The 22299-nt window shown below is 36.4% G+C and overlaps 1 protein-coding gene across 2 annotated transcripts in view; it reads left to right on the top strand.

Moving 5' to 3' along the window:
- Positions 1–22299, top strand: part of pik3r3b (phosphoinositide-3-kinase, regulatory subunit 3b (gamma)) — a 198230-nt gene that overhangs the window by 108873 nt on the left and 67058 nt on the right. For both annotated transcript variants that reach the window (XM_077198624.1, XM_077198623.1), the window contains one exon: positions 2461–2546. In XM_077198624.1, coding sequence (XP_077054739.1) covers positions 2461–2546 — 86 coding nt within the window. The remainder of the gene's footprint in view (positions 1–2460; positions 2547–22299) is intronic.

Genomic DNA, 22299 nt, shown 5'->3' with positions numbered 1-22299 from the left:
ACCTGACTGTTAATATGTACCAAATCAGACTATAATACATTATATACAATATACATTAAATAATACATTAATATAATACATATTTTATATGTATATATATACTTTATATTCATATACAGATTTTTGCATATTTCCTTATGCCACAGGTTAAATGAAGCATTATTGTGATCCCTGTCATTTTTGACTATTGAAAAGAGGTTTCAGAGGCACCCCATTTAGACCCCTAGAAGTTACTTTGGTGGAACCATGGTCAAGCGAATGTAGATGCTGTACTAATGCTGCTAAATTAATTATATAAATAATCAGATTATGATTATGTTTGATGCAATTAAATAAGCATGTATAGTGACGGTTGCAGCAATAATTTATGTGTATTCCCATTACATCAAAATGTTCTATTTACATCATTTTTGTTCCTGTGTATTTTGTTCTAGTACTGTCACATATTTTTACTCACTTTATGAGTACAGTTTGTTCAAAATATAAATTACAGTTTGTATTTCACATATTCCAATAAGTGATTTGATAAATGTGATTGCATCACTAATTAATACAAATCCATAATTCTTCCAAAAAGTATGGCAATAGTAATACTGTAATTATTATAACAACAATAATAATTTTATCAGTAGTGATTATTGTCATAATCATGGATCCATAGGTAAAATTATATTGTATTTAATTATGGTAGAACCTTTATTTAGCAAGGACACATTCATTTGATCAAAAGGGACAGTAAAGACTTTTATAATGTTACAAAAGATTTTTATTTCAAATAAATTCTGTTCCTTTGAACTATATATTTATTAATGAATCCCGAGGAAAAGTATTTCCACAAAACTATTTAGCAGCACAACTGTTTTTAAATGTTTTATAATGTTGTAACTAGTATGTTGTTTTTACTGTATTTATGTTCAGATAAATTCAGCCTTGGTGAGCATGAGAAACTTCTTTTTAAGAAACATAAAAAAAGTCTTACTAACTCTAAACTTTTGAATGGAAGTGCATACAGTGGTACCGAATAAATACCACATTCTTCAATTATGGTATTTTCTTTTATGGAAATTGTGGTATCAGTATCTTGGTACATGTCAAAATAATATGGTAAATAATTTGATACTTTTTGGGCTTTAACTAGCCAGTATAACTCGTACAACACCAGTTAAATAGCTGGTGACATCACACCCTCTATAAAGTGCCCTCCTGAATGAACGACTTTAATGCACATAATAAAGAGTAGTGTGCAAGTGAGTAACTCAGTCAGCACATTGTAGTCCATTAAGTCGCCTTGCTCTTATTCGATTGTGAGCTGCTTTCTTGTCCCTCTGCCAAGAAACTCCAGTGGGACTTTCCTTGCTGTTAGCGGCCTGTCAATTGTCTTATGGCTCTGGGGCAGTTCAGGCAAAGGGAAAGAGGGGATGTGGAAGTAGGGAGGGAGAGAGAATGCATAAACAATCATTTTTGGTTAGTCATTAGCTTCACTCACTACCTGAGGTCATTGAGGCATCACAAGACCTGGATTACATCTGAATACATAAGCAAATGAACATTCACCTCTAAAAATCCAATCGAGTTCCCACCATAAATAAACAGTCACCAGTTTGCCAAGTAGATCAGCTGCTGCAACTCATGACATGACCTATGTGTGTGAGCGATTATGACTGACTTGGTTCTGGATGTAAGTTTCACTTATTTTTGATCTGAACTTTCCATGTTTAATGACTTTTAGTTGTATATCAGAGCATTTGTTTAGGTCTAACGACGCTTTTAACCCTAGCACGACAATAGGGCTTTTCACACTGCGCTTAACCCCGGGTTATCGTCGTCCTAAACACTGTGTTTTACCCTGGGTAAAGGAACGTTTCACACTTGTAATTTAGAAGCAGGTTTAGCACCACTTTTTACCCAGGGTTATGAAACCCTGTTCTGCACTTTTGCAGTGTTAACCCCGTATTGTTGTGTCAAATTTGTACAGTGTGAATGCGGTGTTAGAATGTTAAAGCTAGATGTTTAGCAACAGACAACCAATCGCTTGCTCAAATTTGCGTGCTTTGAACAGTCATGGAAACACTGCACATTGTATATAAACAGTAAATTCAGCATTTGAGAGGACAAATGTCAAATGCTGAAAGGAAACGTGACAATTTGAGAGAAGAAGAGACCATTTCACTCTTACCTTTGTAGTCTGAAGTATCCATTTAGTAAACTCGAAAGTACAGTCGGCAATATGAGGATGCTGCAATGCTAGAGCTTTTATGTAAACAGGTCGCGTGCTGCGCTCATCCAGTCAACACCACTGACCCCTCAAATATACAAATAACCCAGGATTCAGTTTACCCGGGGTTTAGAATGATCCAGGGTTAACTATTTCAAGTGTGAAAAGCCCTTATATATATATATACTTACTCACACATCTCTCTCTCTCTCTCTCTCTCTCTCTCTCCCTCCCTCTCTCCCCAGTGCGGATGTAAACCCAGAACACCATGTGAAGATTCTTGAGGCACTTATCATGGTTGGAGGCCTTGTGGAGATACAAGCTGCTCCAGGTAGGCCATCAGAGGTTCTCATCATTTTCTTTATCTTCTGTAGGTTTACCTTCTCGGATGACCTTTTATTTGTATGCCTTGAATTTGAATAACTTACTTTTGGAACTTTGTGGTTGTAAGCTTATCAGATTACCACATGCTTAATTTTTATGAGAATCCAGCGAGGTTTTGTATTTATACATTGATAGATTGGTTAGTTGACTTTCAAGAATCCTTACAGAGTCATGCTTTTATGTCTTTGAGGATGGACATTTCTGGAAGTAGATGTGAAGTAGTGTCGTCTGTGGATGTAGGCCACTAAATTGCGTGTGTGAGAAATTGAGGTTGAGAAAAGTGATTAGTTGATGCGGGCTCAAATGTTCATAATACTTGCATCCATAGTTTGCTGCTTATTTACTTCACTCAGGCCTGACTAAACTTTGTTGTTATGGATCTTCTGGCTCAACATCCCCTTTATGTTCCTCATGTACTGTAAGGGTGGTTTCACTATAGTGGCTCAGGCTGCAGGATCGCCAAATGACAAAAGAAACTTTATCATTATTATGGTATAAAACTGTACATTTCTATTACCAACCACTGCTACTTATTTCAACAACAGAAATAAGCGCAGTTAGAATAGCAAAATATGTGGGAGAGCGATGCTATATTGTATTGCAATAGGTAGCACTTCAAAATTAATACTGCATCAAAAGCACATCATTTTGTGATACATCACATCAGATGTATGAAATTATACAATCATATACAATTGTACCCAGCAGATATGTAAAATGTTAAAAGTGAGTGAGTGAGTGACTGAAATTTCTAAATTAAACTTTCTCCTGGGAGAAGGAGAGAGAACTTATCTTGCTGCCAAATATGTACAAACATGCCACAACCTGAGGGGCAGTGAGTGACCCACACACACACACACACACACACACACACACACACACACACACACACACACACACAAATATATCCAAACATTGTGTTAAAGGTTTATATATAATATATATATGTTATTCATTTATTTTGTATATGCTTTGGCAACATTGTTTCATAAACTTTCATGCTAATAAAGCCCCTTTGAATTGAATTGAATTGGAGAAAGAGAAAGAGAAAGAGAGAGAGAGAGAGAGAGAGAGAGAGAGAGAGAGAGAGAGAGAGAGAGAAGGCAGAGCTCTGGTAAATAGGAAGAGCAAAGCCCCCAAGAAGAAGAGACAAAGAAAAGAGAAAAAAGCCCAGAGAAAAGAAGAGGCAGAGCAACAGTTACAGTCTTCTAATATCCCTTTATTGAACATGTGACTGAAACCCAAATGTGAGACATTTAAACTGACCAATCAGCAGATTACAGCTTCCCCTGCCATTCTAAAGGTGTGATGATAAACAAACCCCGATGTACACATCTTGGCCTACGGGGGCTGATCATTTATCTGCAGTTCTTGTGCCTTTTAGGAACAAAATCTCTGACACAGAGGCTCAGTTTGGGATGAGGTAACAGACTATAACTTAAAGCTAATAAATGCACCACCCATGGACACATACACATATTTATGGGTCTGGTGTGACGTTCTCCTGCTGTTGTGGAGTCAACTTTAGTCCTAAGGCAAGACAAGGGTAATGATATGGGTGGAGTTTTGGGGTGGAGTTTTACTTACAACTAATAGTCATGGTCAGACTTTTACCCCTAAACTATATTCAGTGATTTAATTGGATTGTTTGTTATGTACAATACCGTTCAAAGTTTGGGGTCTGTAATGATTTTGAAAGACATGACAAAGATTATGTTCACCAAGGCTGTATTTATTTACAAATTTTATTTATTTACAAATATAGTAAAATAATGAAATATTATGGTTACACTTTATTTCGATAGTCCACTTTAGACATTCTACTGACTATAAGTAACTTTTCAACTACATGTCAACTAACTCTCATTAGAGTATTAGTAGAGTGTAGTAGACTGTATTGTATAGGGTGTGGCGGTACTGACAACATCTTTTACAAGATAAGATATTTGTCAATGACGCTCAGGTTCTGTTTTGCACCAAATCCTCCGCCATAGTCATCTCTCCTTACTATATTCACATAATTAAGTGAAATCATGATGTACTGTAATGTAACCGACTACCACAGCAAGCCTAACCATGTCCCTTTAGGGGCTCCGTAGAATGCATTATTCATTTTACGTGCCTTTCTGAATTCGTATTTAGGCTTTGGACACATCCCTAACTATTACAATTTTAAATTATTCTTTTCTATTATAATATATTTGAACATTTTTATTTAGTCCTATGATGGTAAAGCTGAATTATCTGCGGCCCTTACTTTAGTCACATGATCCTTCAGAAATCATTCTAATATGCTGAATAGGTGCTCAAAAAACATTTATTATTATTATCACTGTTGAAAACAGTTGTGCTGCTTAATATTTTTGTGGAAACCATGATATTTTTTATTCTGATGAATGGAGAGTTTAAAAGAACAGCATTTATTTGAAATTGATTATTATAAATTTATTTTCTGACCCAATATAATGGATCTTTGATGAATAAAAGTGGCCTATTACTTTCTTTTCTCACACCTTTTGAATGGTAGTATAATAACTTTCTGATTAAAATAGACATATTAAAAAAAATAGAAACATTTTATGCCATTTGCATATTTAACATGCACAGTACTACTAGCCCTCGAGCGTCCTTTTGGATTTGTGTGGATAAATTAACTCAGAATCTGCAGAGGCTGCGAGCGCAGACTCTCCTTCCTAATGGTTGCATCATCTCTTTCACTAAAGGCTACATTAACAGGGGTCAGAAGGCACAGAATGCTGGATGGGTGGCCTATGAGCAGAGTGAACCTCTTCACAGCTCAAAATTAGATTTTTTACAAAATGCAAAAGAGCAACCAGAGCAAAAAAAAAATGGGTTAGAACACATCTATTCACATCATAACCCATCCCCTTATGTATGACTTCCTTTTTGGAGGCAGGCAGTAATGCACTTGGAGTGCTTTAGCAAACAATTGACCCCTCCTGTGCCTCCAGCTCTCCAGTTTGGCCTTAATGTGTTCCAGCTTGGTAAAGTTTGTTGGCAAAACATTGCGTTTAAAGAGCAATCTTTTGGGGGCCACGTCAGGCTCACTCTCTCTTGGATGACTGCACTTGTCAAATGCTGATGGATTCATGGCTGTTAGCATGGGCTCTGGAGTGAAAGTGAGAAAGGAAAAGAAACGGAAAGTAGGCAAATACAAGAAAGCTGAGAGAAGAGTATGGCAAATACAGTTTAGGAAAGGTCACAACCACACTTACGTAGTTTTTCTGTCATTGTCGGGGACTTTCTGTCATTTCTTTTTCGTTATGGAGAAGCAACAGAAGAAATGCTTTTAGAGTATTTTGAACATGTGCACGAGTCTTGCTCTGTTCTAAAAACTAGCATTTTATAATGCACACTACTGTTCATGCTCACCAAAGCTGCATTTGTTTGAGCGAACATACAGTAAAAACAGGAATATTGTGAAATGTTATTGCAGTTTAAAAGATGTCAGACAAGACAAAATAAATGTTTAGGGAATGTGTTAAATGTTTAAACTGGATGAAGACACTTTAAAAGTGTGTAGTGTTTTATTTATAATTTATTTAACCAAAGTTGTACATCAATTTAATTTAGGCCATTTATTGGTTATAGACCATGACATAATAATTATCAGCCAGAAATGTAATATTGTTGCATCCTTAAAATAAATGTGCGTTTAATTTAATACTGAACAATGTATTAATGAAATTTATATCAGCGTTATTAAAAATTGAGGTAACACTTTAAGGTGCATTAACTAAGATTGACTAACATGAGTAATATATTTCTCAGAATATTTATTAATCTTTATTAACATTATTTAATAAAATACACCTGTCCAATGTTACTTCATGTCAGCTGAGGTCCATTAAAATTATTTTAACAAATACAACCTTTTATTTTAACTATGTATTAGTAAATGTTGAAATTAACATGAACTGAGATTAATAAATGCTATGGAAGTATTTTTCATTGTTAGTGGATGTTAACTGATGAATTAATTAATGTTAGCAAATATAACCTTATCGTAAAGGGTTCCCATTGAGGATTATTATAACAGCATTATTTATCATTATTATTATAGCAGCACACTGGGTTTTGTAAACAGATCGACAGAGTTGCTGTTCGGCATGCTGTTCCCCCTCTTTCATTTTTTACTCAACCATATTCTTACCAGTTTGTTAGTTTTTTTCTCATTTAGTAATGTGCTGAGTTTGCACATTTAAATAAATATTTAAATAAAATGTCTTTGTTTTGGCTGAGGGTGTGCTTATTGATGTTGTGTTGAAAAGTCTGATCTATATCTGTCACTCTTTCTCTCTATATATATATGTTTCTCTTTCCCTCCTATAGCTTTAGTTTCCCATCACTCAAAGCTGTTCTCGGTCATGCCCTCAAGCACTGACTTTAACCTCCATATATACACAAGCACACATGCACACGTCCTCTCCTGAGGTCGTGTTGCAGCCTCATGGAATTCCCCACTGGCTGACCCGGTGTCCCAGATGACCCTGTGAAAATGACCAGTGCTTTCTTCCGCAGCCTCTCAGCTGCACACAATCACATGCTTCAATGTACCATGTAATAATCTTTGAGCTGCTCACTCTGTGGCCTTTGTTCCACAGCCCTTTTTTTCCTTGCTCTGTCTTCATCCATCTAGGGTCATTTGCAAGCACAAGCTCAAATTTGGCATTCTGCTCGGTCATACAAGCCTCAAGCCTGGTCATTATGGGCAGTCGTAGAGCTGAAGTCTTAAGCGTGGACAGTTAACATAGAATAGATGAGGTCAGGTATGATGAGTAATTGAACTATTCATGATATTTTACACTTATAATGGATTAATTTTTTACTGTATATTTCATGTGGTATTAGCGTCAAGCAGTCTTCATACGCCATGGACTAATTCAACTAAGCTTTGATGCTTAAGGAGCAGATGCCCTCTTTTCCCCCCTTTCTCTCTCTCATTCCCTGGCTTTCTCTCTCTCTCTCTCTGATTACACCATTTCTTCATTAAAGAGATAGCAATCTCATTAAGGTTGCCTCAGTTGCACTCTAAAACACATTCATCTTCCTTAAAGGATCCCCTGCCTTCTCTTAGCACAGGGCAAATCAAGCACTGATTAATATGACGTGGTCGATCTTAAGCTATTTAGCTAGTTTTCCTGCTGCTGATAAGGTGATCCGGAGAAAAATTAGCCACAGCTAATGTGTGACGTTGTACTAGATTCTTTGCACATTTGCATTGTAAAAACAGGAAAGGTTCATAATATTAATTGTGGACATGGAGAATATTCACTTTTTATTTATTTGTTTTCTTTTCAAGGATCTAATAATGAACTTTAACTGGATAAGAATGTCATGGTCAGGTATTTTTTTTTTAAATAATATTGTATTTTTCTATATAAGTTTTTTTTTAAATATATATATATATATATATATATAAACTTGTTCTGCAGCATTTTGAAAAGAATTTTGACAGGGGTGTAAGAAAAATATGTTAAAAATGATAAATAATGTATAAAATATAAATTAGAATGTACTTTATATTAAGTAGCTTTAAGTACTATGTACTTACATCGGAAAAAAGTACAATGTACTTATTGTGTTCATGTTGTATTGTAAAACACTTTTGCTGCTATTGAGGTGTGATACGGGTAAGGTTAGGGACAGGTGTCGTGGTATGGGTAGCTTTAAGGGAGGGTTAATGTGTAAGGGAAGGGTCAACTGTGTAATTACAAATGTCTTTACATAAATTAATTACGGCTGTAGTTACATGCAGGTATTTTCCTAATATAAGTACAATGTAAAAACATGTATGTACACAATAAGTCTGTTGTATCAAATTGTTAATTTCAATGTAAGTGCATGGTACTTAAAGCCACTTAATATAAAGTGGGACTAAATATATAAAAGTCCCACTTTATATTAAGTGGCTTTAAGTATCATGCACTTACATTGTAAGTATATATACATTACATATATAATATTTTTTTTATAAGTAAAAATTTAAGACCTAAATCGGAAAAGTCTACTGGGACTGTTTAGTATTAATTATGTGATGGTTCATAATTAATATTCATTAACCAAGCCTTACAATTTTTCTAAGTTAAAAATATCTTTATTTATTAAACGTTTCCCCCTGAATATCCCCAAACGAAGATTGTATCAGATAGCTAACATCTGAGGATAAATTGGTCCCTAAAGTTTAGCAAAGTGAACCCCCATAGACACATGCACAATCACACATTGTGAATCATTTCCTCTGGGATATGCCACCTAATCTTACTCAAATATTTGATATGAAATAGCCAGTGTGGAAAGAACAGGCATGAAGCCAAGAGATTCATTACTGTCAGCCCAATATTTTACGCACATTAGGAATGATGGAATAACCTCTACACATTGATAAAAATCCTGACACTGTCATGTTCTACACTAACAAACCATCCAACACAGACAAAAGAGACTGATTTGTGGAGTTAACATTTTTAAAGTGCTATACTGCACAAATTCGAAGAGAAATATGCATTTAGTGCATCTGCATGAATGATTCATTTGAACGGGTAAAATGCACAATGCTGCTAGTTCAAAAAAGCCTAAATTTTCCTTTAAATGTTTATTTTACAATATTTTTTTGGATGAGAACACTTTTTGGCACTGCAATACCCAGGATGCAGTTATTCACCATCACTTTATGAGAACCCTAGAACGTGCTTCCTGGTACAACACTGCCTAGGGCACAGATACTTTACTGTTTATGTTTGTCTTGTTATCGGTAGCTGTGCATTAGCAGTTCTTATTTCCCCCTAGGTCGGTTTCATGTGTTTTTCTCTACCACACGGCTGCTTATTTATTTTTATTTATTTTTTGTTAAATGACCAGATGATTTTAATAACAATAGCTTTGTTTTCATGCTAAACAAATCCTTTTACAGTGGCCTGATAGTCCTTTCTGTTGTTCTGAGGCAGTAATTCTCCTTGTGTATCTTGTGTATCTCACTTACACACACATGGACTTTTCTCTGCCAGCTTAGCTGCTCTCATATGATATGTGGTCTTGAATAAGAGGTTTTACATAAAAAAGTGACTCAAAAACCATCAATGCATTATGCGTGTCAGGTATACACATTGTTAGGAATGGATATAACCAGTGAGGCTGATGTTTAAAGGTCTTAGCTAAGATTTCTAAAAGCTTTGGTCTGATTGTGTAAACGGTGACTGACCCCAGGTCAGTATATGTGTTAGGGCAAGCTCAGTGTTCGTCTCTTTTAGAAATGCAAAGCTCATTACCATGCAGACTGCTTAGCATGTACGTACTTAATTTGTGTATGTTTACGTAGAAATTTTGTGTGCGCACTTAATGAACTAAGAATTTAAATTGCTTCCGCAGTCGTCAGCTTACTGCTTACTTCATTGCCTCTCATCCAATTATGTGTTTGCTCATCCATGACATCATATGCTGTACGCATGTGGGTTTATTTGGTCAGATTTATATATAGACAAAAGAAACAATTTCCTAACATTCTGATTGCAAACAAGCACATACAGACTTAGAATAGGCCCAGTGGACAATAGTGCATGGAAAGAGTAAGCGTGTGTTTGTGCATTTGTGAATGTGAGTAAGTGCATGTCACAGAAGAATTTATACCACCATAAAAAGCATATAAATCCTAACACACAGCTATTCGACCTTGACTCTTTCTCTCCCCTCATCTTCCCCCTCTTCTTTTTTATTTTCTCTGTGTCTTGCTCTGTCTCTTCAGGGGCAGAGTTGGAGAGACAATCCGGACCAATTAATATAACAAATTACTCGCGCACATGCATAAATGTCATATGCAGATACACTGGCACTTTGCCAACAAAGGGAATTGGCTGAAAATAAATGAGAAAAAGCAGCCTGGTTTCAACTTGGCAAAGAGAAATCCCTGTGGCTGAGGAAATTAAGTATGTGCCAGGAAAGAGCAAAGTATCAATGAATGTGATTTTGGGGATGCAAAGGACATAGTGATTGTCGTCCCCAATCGAATGTCTTTCTACTTGAGACTTTGATTTTATAAATAGCTTTTATGTACACGTGTAGTGTATGCCACTATAATGGACATACTAGGTACTTTTTGTATAATGTAGTCTGCGAAAGTCACTATATCTTATAGTGCTATATCTTAACATGTTTGATCATTTACATGCATTTAATGTCTTGCTAGCTAGCTAGCTTAAACATTTGACATTTTGTTGTGAATTATTTTTTACTAACTTTTTTAACTTGTCAGCTAGGTAAATTGATCTGACTGACAAACATACATTAGGTCCTGGTAGTATCAGTAAGAATTGGTTGATATTACAAAACAATCAGTAATGTTTTGCTATTAAATGCCATCATTTTCCATCATTCCTCCATTTCTGTATAGTTTTATTAACTATGTATAATTTATAATATATTATAATATATTTGTATTGGAAGGAGTAAAAAAAAATGGATTGGCAAATAAAATCGGCAAGAAAAAAAATGTGTCCAGAAAAATGTCCAGAATATAAGCTAATACCATGGTACTTTATTGTAATTGTATCCATGCATGTGCTTATTAGATTTAATAAATAAAATAAAAAATATTCCTAGCCTTTCGGTCAGTAATAAATGAGGGTGTGTGCTCCATTGCAAATTTCCAAACTATCTGTGGCTTTCAGGGTGTTTCCAGTCAGTTTCATCAGCATGTGTCAACTCTAATGCATATATTTGTTGCATTTGTTTGTTTTGCCTCGCTTCCAGTTTTAGCACTGCCTTTTGAAGTACAAGGCCTTGTATAACTCTTTTCCACTGGGAATGTGTGGATGATCGAGCAAATGGGAGAAAGAGAGAGAGAGAGAGAGAGAGAGAGAGAGAGAGAGAGAGAGACTAAGAGAAGTGCAAGGGTGTAAAGCTCAACATGAGAACAGATTCGGTTTGAATTTCCCGTACTCACTTGGGAAGAACATAAAATACTTACTTTTCTCCGTTTCATCAAGTTAACTTTATATTAAATTATATTTTAATAACTGTTGGGAAAACATGGCATTGCTTTAAAAACAAGCAAAAAAAAGTTTTAGTTAGCAATAATAACCCTGGCCTGTAGTACATAGAATCACACTGAAGCCTAAAATATAAATGACAGGAAGTTTGCTTAAAACCCATGAGCCTTAGGTTTGACATCATCACGTGAGTGTGTCAGAAACTGGTATGTGAAGAGATGAAGGGTGAGATGGGAGCAAGCTGTCAAAAGATGTTTGCCGTGACATACATGTGTTACCTGAGAGGCAGAGGGGCAAGAGGGTGAAGAGATGAAAGACAAACTAGCAAGATATGAGTAGCACGAGAACTTCAGATCAGCGTCACATAAATGAACAGCGGAGACTTTGTCCGCTGTGACTGAGGCCCTAATGCGGCGTGATTTATGAGGCTCAGCCTCGGGCTGGGGTTTTATGGCTTTTATGTGGTTGAGCAGTGTGTGCAGTGCAGTTTATCAGGTCATCTGCACTGTCGCCGATACCATCTCACTCTAGCCCGCAGAGAATAATGGCGTGACATTATGGGCCTTTAGCAATCCCTTAGAGCAGGGGGTCAAGGTTGGCCCGTATGAAGATGTGAAATGAGCCCTGATATTGTCCTGAGCTGAGATGTGTAGAAACAGCTCTAATTTCTGTTCACATTTCAATAAAACAGTTTCCTCACCTTTTCTCTCACAGGGGGAAAGGTTTATAGGCAGCTGAGGGATCGTAATGGTCAGGGTGGCAAGATGGAAGCAGGCACACAATGACATCTCAGCCTCACACATGCATACACACACAGAGCCCCTGAGACCTTTTTCTCACACAACCTCATAAACACCCACACACACCCACCCACACACACACACACACACACACACACACACACACACACACACACACACACACACACACACACACACACACACACACACACACACACACACACACACACACACACACACACACACACACACACACACACACACACACACACACACACACACACACACACACACACACACACACACACACACATGCATACATCCTCAAGTGTGGTCTGTATATATTTCCCTGACCCCTAGTGAAGGAGTAATGAAATTTGCTCTCAAAGGAGTAGTATTACTGGTTTTATGCTGTTTGAGTATTTGATATTGATGAAGTTTTTCTTTTTAAAATTGTTGATATCATATTTTAGTTTTACCTTAGGGAAATAAGTTGTTGTAAGCCTGTAATATTAAATGTCGACCAGTCAAAAAAGTTAAAACACCAAAAAGAGCCATTTGCACTTCCATAGTTTTTTAGACATCAATCCATGGTTTTCATATGCTCATATGTTAAAAATGACTATTATTTAAGATAAATGTCCTCCTTCTTTTCCTTTTCTTTTCTTTCTTTCTTTTTATTTTTTTAAGTTAAAAAAGGAAAAATGTGTATATTGGTATAGACTAGAGCATAAATCAAACCTGACAGTAAAACTAGTCAGGTATACATTCAGGGAAATTTATATGCACATCTCATCCTGGTTATGGAGCGAGGCCATGAGGTCATATCTTGCAGACTGGCATACAGCCCTTAGCTTAGACCAGTTGTCCCTCTCATACCTGCTGTCCTCAGACAGACACACACCAATAACATGGATATGACCAAATGACCATGACTCTGCTCAGAGGTTTTCACCTCAGTGCCAAAGGTCAAAAAGATTTGACCCATGAGTTTCATGCACAAGCACTTAGTATCTATTTCTGACAACCCTTCCCTCCCCCCTATATTTTCTCCCACCAGGGGTTTCTCTCTCTTTCATTCTACTGCTTTCCCACTCGTTTTCTCCTACTCACGGTGACAATCCTGCTGGGTTGAAATCAGTTGAAAGTTGGGTTGAAAGTAAAATGTCTGAAAATGTTGCTTAAGATGCAAATTGTGTGCGGTATGTTGTTTTATCTTTTTAAACCTAACAAGCTTTTTATGAAATGCATTTTTTAAAGTTTTTGAGCTATAGTTTTTTTTAAAATAGCGGCAGCTTGGTTTCCCTATTTTGCTAAATAATTCAAAGACATGCAGAAGAAAACATGCATTTAAAGAGTGGTTTACTTGGGCCACTGTAGTACAGTTAATATGCAACAAAGTGGTGCTTTTATATTCAAACACATTTCACACAGAAGTTGTGTTTCCCAGCTTCCTCACCTGTGAAAGTATTGAAAGCATTGCATCCGTTCTGCTGATGTGATTATGTAAGAACTGTAAGATAACTCTTGACAGAGCCTCTTCTCATCTGATGTGGACTAAGCACAAAAGCCTGGGAGGCAGTGAGCTGATTTAGCATCACAGAAGCAGTTGAGCTCAAAATAAAAACCTCTCCCTGTGGGGTCTGACATCGCCAACAGCTTCTGCCATGAATGTGCAACATGATACTCTTTATTGAATGGCTTATTGCTGATGTAACAGAGACACTTTATCCCCAGCGGGCTTCACTTCATGAGGAGCCTAGAAGAATATCCTGTCAATTAGTTTGTTGTACAGTAGGCTACGAGTTTAGAATGTCTTGCTCTGTTTATTGTATGAGGCTGTTGAGGACTGGGTGGATTTTAGGCCAGTTTATTGGCCTAAATAAACTGGCCTAAATTGTTTATTGATTATTTGTTTATTGGTTTATTTAAACAGGGACAATACGCATTAATAATACAAGGACTTTTTTAAATGCACCAGATTTAGCCGGATTAGCTAATTTTCATCCCTTGTCTCCTTAAATTTACACACTATCAAAATTTCATTAGCCATTAACTGTACCAGCAAAATGTCACACTTATCATTATATTATGTTTATTTTCAAAAGCAATAAATGTGCTATTGAATACACTTCTGTATTTAAAAGTAAACAAAGTAATATAAAGTTAAATCTTAATATAGATTAGATTACATTTAAACAACGTTTATTTAATCAATGGAATATAGCCTTCAAATATATGAAATGGTTTTTTTCTCCTCATAAGCCTTAACAAAAAACAAAGATACAATTATTTGTTACTTTTTTTCTTGTCATTTGATCGTTCTTCTTTGTAGAGATAAAACACAAATATGAATTCAAAAGAGGCTGCCTGTTGCGTGTATGTATTTATGAAATATATAATATGTAATGGAATGCATAATATAATTTAGTGTGTGTGTGTGTGTGTGTGTGTGTGTGTGTGTGTGTGTGTGTGTGTGTGTGTGTGTGTGTGTGTGTGTGTGTGTGTGTGTGTGTGTGTGTGTGTGTGTGTGTGTTAAATTGCTATATTTTTTTTACAGTGTATTGATTAAAATTATGCATATCTCAGTATTTCAACATTCACATGAATATAGATTTGTAGGTTGCATTAAATGGTTGTTCTTTGGACATCGGTTGCAACATTGTAATGCAAATCCAAATGCAGTTAGTGTTGGAAAAGGCTACAGATCTAGGAGCTCAAGGCTCTCTTATTGAATTAGCAAGGCAGCGCTGGAGCTCCATGGTGCATGGTCTTAGGCCTGCTCTAGGGTCTTAATCTGACTGGCTGTTATAGGGGAATTCTGCATGGTTGGCTAAAGGGATTCTCCCTGTGCTAATGAGTTGGATTTCATTTCTAAGAAATTGAAAGAGGCTCCTTCTGAATCCAATCAGGGCTTCTGTCTGGCTTCCATAGCAGGTGAACAGGGTTTGTGATGGGCATGGGGTCGAATCAGGTGATTTTAGAAGGTGAGTGTTAAAATATATATTTGAATGCCATTTTGGGTCTTGCAGGTGAGTTTTTCTCTAAATGTCATGAATCTTTAAAGTTGGAGATTTGTTGACTGTTGATAGTTATTAGAAGAAGGTCCAGGACCTTATATCATGATGAATTATGGGTTCATAATTAAAATGCCGGGACATAGTCTAATGATTATTATGTCTTTTGGCAGGGCTCTCGACTAACATATTAGAGTGACTTTACTGTTCCCAACAAGTACAGATGTTGCACCAGCACCTGATACAGAAGGTACAGAAGTACTGGTGGGGGTGGGGTGCTTTTAGAAATAACAAATTAAAGGACAGAAACCAATAATTATTGTGATATTCTTATTGCACTGCACAAATTTGGGCAATTAACAATAATATCAAACATTTTGTCATAATTCATAAATATGACAAATAATAATTTACAGTATGTGTTCCAGGCTTCCAATCCTTAGAATCTTATTTTTATCATTGTTCTTGCATAGGTATTATTTTATTTTATTTTATTTTCAGTTTTAATATATTTTATTATTATTTTATTTTTTATTTTATTTTATTTTATTTTATTATTATATTATTTTACTCTTTTATTTTTTAGTTCTGCACACTTCATTTAGCTTATACACCGTTTAGAGGAAAAACATTTTCCCCGTCATGTAAATCAACAATTTAAAACCAAGCAGAAAGCACAGTCAGTAGCCAGTAATCCTAATATGTTCTTTCAGTAAATCAGTTATGACAACTGACTGAGTATATCATCATTCCAATTAATATTCTGATAAAGTTTATAATAGGTCTAGTAGTGTTCCTATAATACAGTATTTTTATTTTTTACGCAATCTGTCAGAAAACAGCTGCATAAGTTGTTGATTGACTCTAGCCTTTCTTGACTGCCTCTTCATAAATCATGTTTCTTTAAATGGTACCAGTTACCTTTGAAACCGCTTTGCTTCAGAGACCTGCTGGCTGAAGACAATTGATCAATTCATTTAAAGATGCCTCAGTCTTTAGCCTCTGATCCAGACATGACAGACCAAGAGCAGATGTCAAGTCAAGATGGCAGGACAACCTTGAATGTCCCTAGATACAAAGCAAAATATAGGCTACATAATCATTTTGGTTGGCTCATAGGCATTAGGTTAGCAAAAGCCTTTGTGGATGCCATAGCGCTTTGTTTGGATGGATATTAAAGTTGCATTTACTTGACAAGATACTTAGAAGATTACAGTTGTGGTCAGGATTAATGGCACCCCTGGTAAATATGATTAAAAATGGCTGTAAAAAATAATTTGGCACTGTTTATCCTTTTGATCTTTCATTCAAAATATTTACAAAAATCTAACCTTTCATTGAAGTAAAAGAATTGAAAGGGGGGAGGAAGGTACCCTTTTATTAAATACTTTTTGCAACCTTCTTTTGCCAAGATAACAGCTCTGAGTTTTCTCCTATAATGCCTGATGAGTTTGAAGAACACCTGGCAAGAGATCATAGACTATTTCTACATACAGAATCTCTCCAGATCCTTCAGATCCCCAGATCCATGTTGGTGCTTCTCTTCAGTTCACTCCACTAATAAAGTCAGGGAACTGGGACGGTCATGGTGGCAGAAGCTTCATGTTGTGCTCCGTAACACATTTTTGTGTTGATTTTGATGTTTGTTTTGGATCGTTGTCCTGATGGAAGATCCAACCACAGCCAATATAAGATTTCTAGCAGAAGCCGTCAGGTTTTGATTTTTTATCTGTTGATATTTGATAGAATCCACAATGCCACGTATCTGAACCAGATGTCCAGGACCTCCGGCAGAAAAATATACCCACAACAATAAAGATCTAACGGTGTATTAAATTGTACACATGGGGTACCTTTTATCCTTTTGTGCACCAAACCCATCTAGCGTTGTAACGAATCAGCAGACTCAAGGGGATCCATTCGCAGCATTTATTAGAATGGTCAAGACAAGCAGGGTTAAACAGTGGCAAACAGAACAGAGAAGGCAAGGCTAAGACAAACCAGGTAGACAGGCAAAGGGTCGAGGCGGGCAGAGAGAATCAGAGTCCAGTAAACAGTCCAGGATCAGGGCAGGCAGAGAAGGGTCAGCAACAATCAACAATCCAAAGGTCAAACAAGGAATCAAACTCGGGAAAATAACGCTCAGAAATGATATCAGGAAAGTCAAGACTTCGCACTAGTGTGGTGCGTGGAAGTGGTTTATATGTGTGTGTGTGTGTGTGAATGAGATGCAGGTGTGTGTAATCAGCGCAGTGCAGGTGTATGGTGTTTGGTGTAATCAGTCCATGGAGGTGCATGATGGGAAATGTAGTCCAAGTTAAATCCAGGAAGTGCGTGGCTAATCGTGACAAGCGTGTTTGCTGCCGAAAAGCTCTTTTTTTAGTTCCTTCTAACCACAGAACCCTGTGCCGTTTGAAGTCCCAGTCGTGTCTGACAACTGAATTTGCTGGAGTTTGTTTTTGGATGAGCGAGGAGGATTTTTCTTGAAACCCTCCCAAACAACATGTGGTGATACAGGGGTCGTTTGATATATATATATTATTATTTTTTTGGTAGGCTTCTGACCCCAAAACTCAAGTAATCTCTGCAATTCTCCATCTGTGATCCTTGGAGAGTCTTTGGCCACTCAAACTTTCCTCCTCACCGTGCATTAAGACAATATAGATACATGTCCTCTTCCTGGCAGATTCGTAACATCTTTAGTTGATTGGAACTTCTTAATTATTGCCCTGATGGTCAAAATAGGGATTTTCATTTCTTTAGCTATTTTCTTACAGCCACTTTCTATTTCGTGATGCTCAACAACCTTTTGATGCAAATTCTGCAATTTTTTTTGAATGATAGATTTTTTTTTACAGCCATTTTTGATCGCCATTAATTCTGACCACAACTGTAAATATAACATTGTGCCTCATTTACACAATGGCTTGTTTGAAGATTCTCTGATGTAATTTCACATTTTAACATAGAACACAAAAGAAAGAATAGCATTAAAGGAATATTTTGAGTTGCATTTCTCGGGTGATTGCATTTTATTACACTGATTTTCCTGTCTCCCACCTAAAACTCTGTAAAAGTGATTAATAAATGCAATTTGACTCCTGTTACTATCAAGGCCACCTGGTGATCAAACATCAATACAAATTGTCAATATTTTCCGCTGGTAAAAGTTATGAGCTTTTATAACCAGTGCTTCTCATGTCCATGCTCTCCATCTATTTGTCTTTAAGTCACTCATATTGAAGTGATAGTTTACACAAAAATTTAAATTATATTTTTTATGTTATCACCCAAAAATCATTCCAAACCCCTATGATTCTCCTTCTTTTTTACAAGTGTTAACTGGCCACATGTCTCTTTCGCTAAGTCTTCTGAAGCCATGGCTTTGCGTGAGAAATAGACAAAAAGGCATACGTGTTTGGAACAACAATACATTTTCATTTGGGGTGGACTATCTTTAATATCAACACACAAACTGAATAATTAAATTAAATTTATTACAGTACTAAACCCATCTTTAATCTTAACTGAAATGAAATGTACTTCATGAGTTGTGGGTTTGGGTAACCAATTATTAGCCTCTGAGATCTCATAAAATAATCCAATCTGGTAAATGAGTACAATATGTACAATATGCCCTTAGGCCCCCTCACTAATCCCTAAGAACACAAGAAAAAGAAAAAAAAAGCTTAGAAACCAAAAGATAAAATTTCCCTCTCATCACAAGACTGCTTATTTACATTAATTGATGGAGAGGCGCATGTTGATATATGATTAATTACTATAAATCCAGATTAGCACCCGAATAATTACTGAAACGATAACATGGTGGTGGAGAAACTGATTACGGTGGTAATTATGATAACCCCCTCACCACAAAGGTCCCAGTCCTCCCAGCCACAAATGTATGAATGTGTGTGTGTCATTAAAATTAAAGTTCAGAAGGGCTGAGAGTTAAAGAGTTACTGTACTCTAATGAGTGCCAATTACATCAATGATATTACCTGATAATTATCAAATCAAGAACCCCAGGGCCGATTTGTCGAGTTTTATTAAAGATATGCCCTTTTAAAAACCCACATGAGTCAAGACAGATACAAAAATTGTGTCTTCCCTGAGAAAGCAGATATAATTTATTTGCAAGCTTTGGGACATAGCTTTTTATGGTGGCAATTGATATTTGAGTGTTGGCATTTTGAGAGCATCTGCAGTCAAGATTCTTGTAGAATGTTTTGGATGGATTGGATTTTGTTTTAAATTTTGTGAATTCCCAAGGAGGATATTGCCAATACATACTGTATGTTCTCCATACATTGGTAGGGCATCTCTAAAAAACTGGGACTGATGATTTGATTTCTGATGAAATTGCAAGAAGTGATGATTTTTATATTAAAAAGTTTAGGGTCTGTAATGATTTTGAAAGAATTCTCTAATGCTCACTAAGGCTACATTTATTTGATCAAAAATACAGTAAAAACATTTCTTTGCAATTTAAAGTAACAGTTTTCTATTTTTATGTATTTTAAAATATAGTCCCTTCCTGTGATGGCAAAGCTGAATTATCAGCAGCCATTACTCGAGTCTTCAGTGTCACAAGATACTTCAGAAATCATTTTAATGCTGATTTGGCGCTCAAGAAACATGACTTATTATTATCAATGCTGAAAACTGTTTATGATTTTTAACTATTTGATAAATATAGAGTTAAAAACAGCATTTATTTGAAACCGAAATCTTTATAACATTATTTCTTTACTGTCACTTTAGATCAATTTAATGCTTCCTTGGAAAAAAATTACTGACCCCAAACTTTTGAACGATAGTGTTTGACAATTATTTATTAATATATGTTTAATACATTTCATTTATTAATATTCTAATTTTTATTACAGATGATATGCTGACGGTGGACTGTCAAAATGGTACTTTAAGCCTGCATAGCTCCAGTTCCCTTTTCACTGAATCTGCATATTGGTTAGGGGGCATTCTGAATTGTTAATTGTTTTATTGTGATATTTAATAGAACTAAATGAATCTGTCAAACTGATAGCCCTAGGGATAACTATTCAAATTTGCCACAGATGCAGGGCAGAACTTCCCAGTGGCTTCTTCATTATCAGCTACTGTAGTAGATGATTTAAAGTAGCTGGCTGTTCTGAAACCCGAGGCCCTTGAGCTGAAGGACTGTAATGCAGTTAAAGTGAGCGAAAAGGCAAGTGCTATGCTTAGGGCTTTGTTAGTGTGGTTAAAACACATGAAAAAAAGGACAGTCCCAGACTTTATAATGAGAGTAGTACCTCTTCCATGAAACAGTCAAGGGGATTGTGATGGTCCTGACCCTCAGGACCAGATGAGAACGGTGGAGGGATAGAGAAAGAGAAGAGGGAAAGACGGCATTAGATGGCCCCCAGGCAGATCTCAGACTGGGGCTGCTTTCCTCAGCAGATTCTCACGCCATCTCTTTGCTCCACTTTTTCTCAGTTTCAGAGTCTGAGCTAACTTTCAGCAAAGTCTCATTTACCTCCCCCTCCTCCTCCTCCTCCACCATTCTCCAGCAGAGTTATATAAGCATGGAAAAATATGATCTCTCTTCTCTTTCTACTGTGTTGCCAAGTAGCTGTATATAACTGATTATAAAATTTGTTCTTGTTCTGTGCACAGTCTCCAGACTAGAGTCTGTCTGTGTGTCGAAATTTCTGCCTTTGGACAAGAGTGTTTGTGCTTGTGTGTTTATTAGCTGAATAGGGATGAGTTCAACAAACACTGACAATCAATAGAAAAGTCCATAGGATATTTTTTGTTTTGTTTTTTACTTTTCAAATGTCTCCTTTGAAAATTTTTATAGAGAATGATGCACTGAAATACAACATTTTAGACAAAATGTAAAAAAAAAAAAAAAAGATTAACTAGGAAAGTTTTAATGATGTTTTCTCAACATCATGTTGTTCCAAACTGTATATGTTTCCATTTTCTGTGGAACAAAAGAAATTTTTTTTAAAACGTTTTTTTCTTTTCTTACAATGAAAAGTCAATGAGGTCCAATGTTGTTGTTTTGGACCCCATTGACTTTAATTGTATGGGGGGGAGAAATAGTTCTTCATAATATTTTCTTTAGTATTACACAGAAGAAAGGAAGTCTTACAGGTGCAAATGACAGAATTTTCATTGTTAGGTGGACCATCCATTTCCTCTTTCACATTATACAGTATTTATACAAGGTGTGCATTTTGCCAGGATGTGTATTCTCTTTTAATTGAACCCATGACCTTGGCGTTTCAAGTGCCATGCTGGCATGCTCAACTAGATGAGCGACAGTATGTGTGCCAGTAAAGGGACACGTGATGCACCTTATGCACATGTCGCGAAATGACAGTGCACTGAATTGCATCTTTCCCCTTTTCAGATCCTTTTTTAGAGGGGAAAAATATTTTTATGATCACCTACAGCTGACCCATTTTAGCATATACCATCTGCGTTTTGATTTTTTAGACACTTTTTGGAACTTTGAGGGACTTCTGTGGTCGGCTTTGCAGTGGCTGTAGCTGAGTTTGCTTTTAGATTAATGGAAATTTACTCTGTGGTCTGTCATCAAAGCTGCTCTCTCACGCTGCTTGAACAGCAATGAGCAGACTGCCAGCAGCTTCTCGAAGCCAGGAGAACATCTTTCACGAAGGTCTCATCAGACCTTCACTCTTCACTTCACTACTTGATGTTATTGCTGTTTTGTTGTCATCCTGTCAACTCGCTATGCTGTTTATGTGTGTTTTCAGCACATGTACGGTGGTTAAAACCAAACTGTGATTTGCCTAGTGGTATTATAAACATATCTTGTAGGATTCTGCTTGTGCATCTACGGTTGAGTCATAAAGAGAGGAAGGAGTAAGGAACTGTGAGGCTGCGAGAGCCGGGTGTGTTTCCAAGCGAAACCCCCCTGGGAT

This window comes from Siphateles boraxobius, unplaced genomic scaffold (genome assembly GCF_051911475.1).
Source record: "Siphateles boraxobius isolate OS27281-9 unplaced genomic scaffold, OSU_SipBor_1 41, whole genome shotgun sequence".
Taxonomy (NCBI): Eukaryota; Metazoa; Chordata; class Actinopteri; order Cypriniformes; family Leuciscidae; genus Siphateles; species Siphateles boraxobius.
Note: the sequence above shows the minus strand (reverse complement) of the source record. Positions and strands in the feature narration are given on the sequence as shown.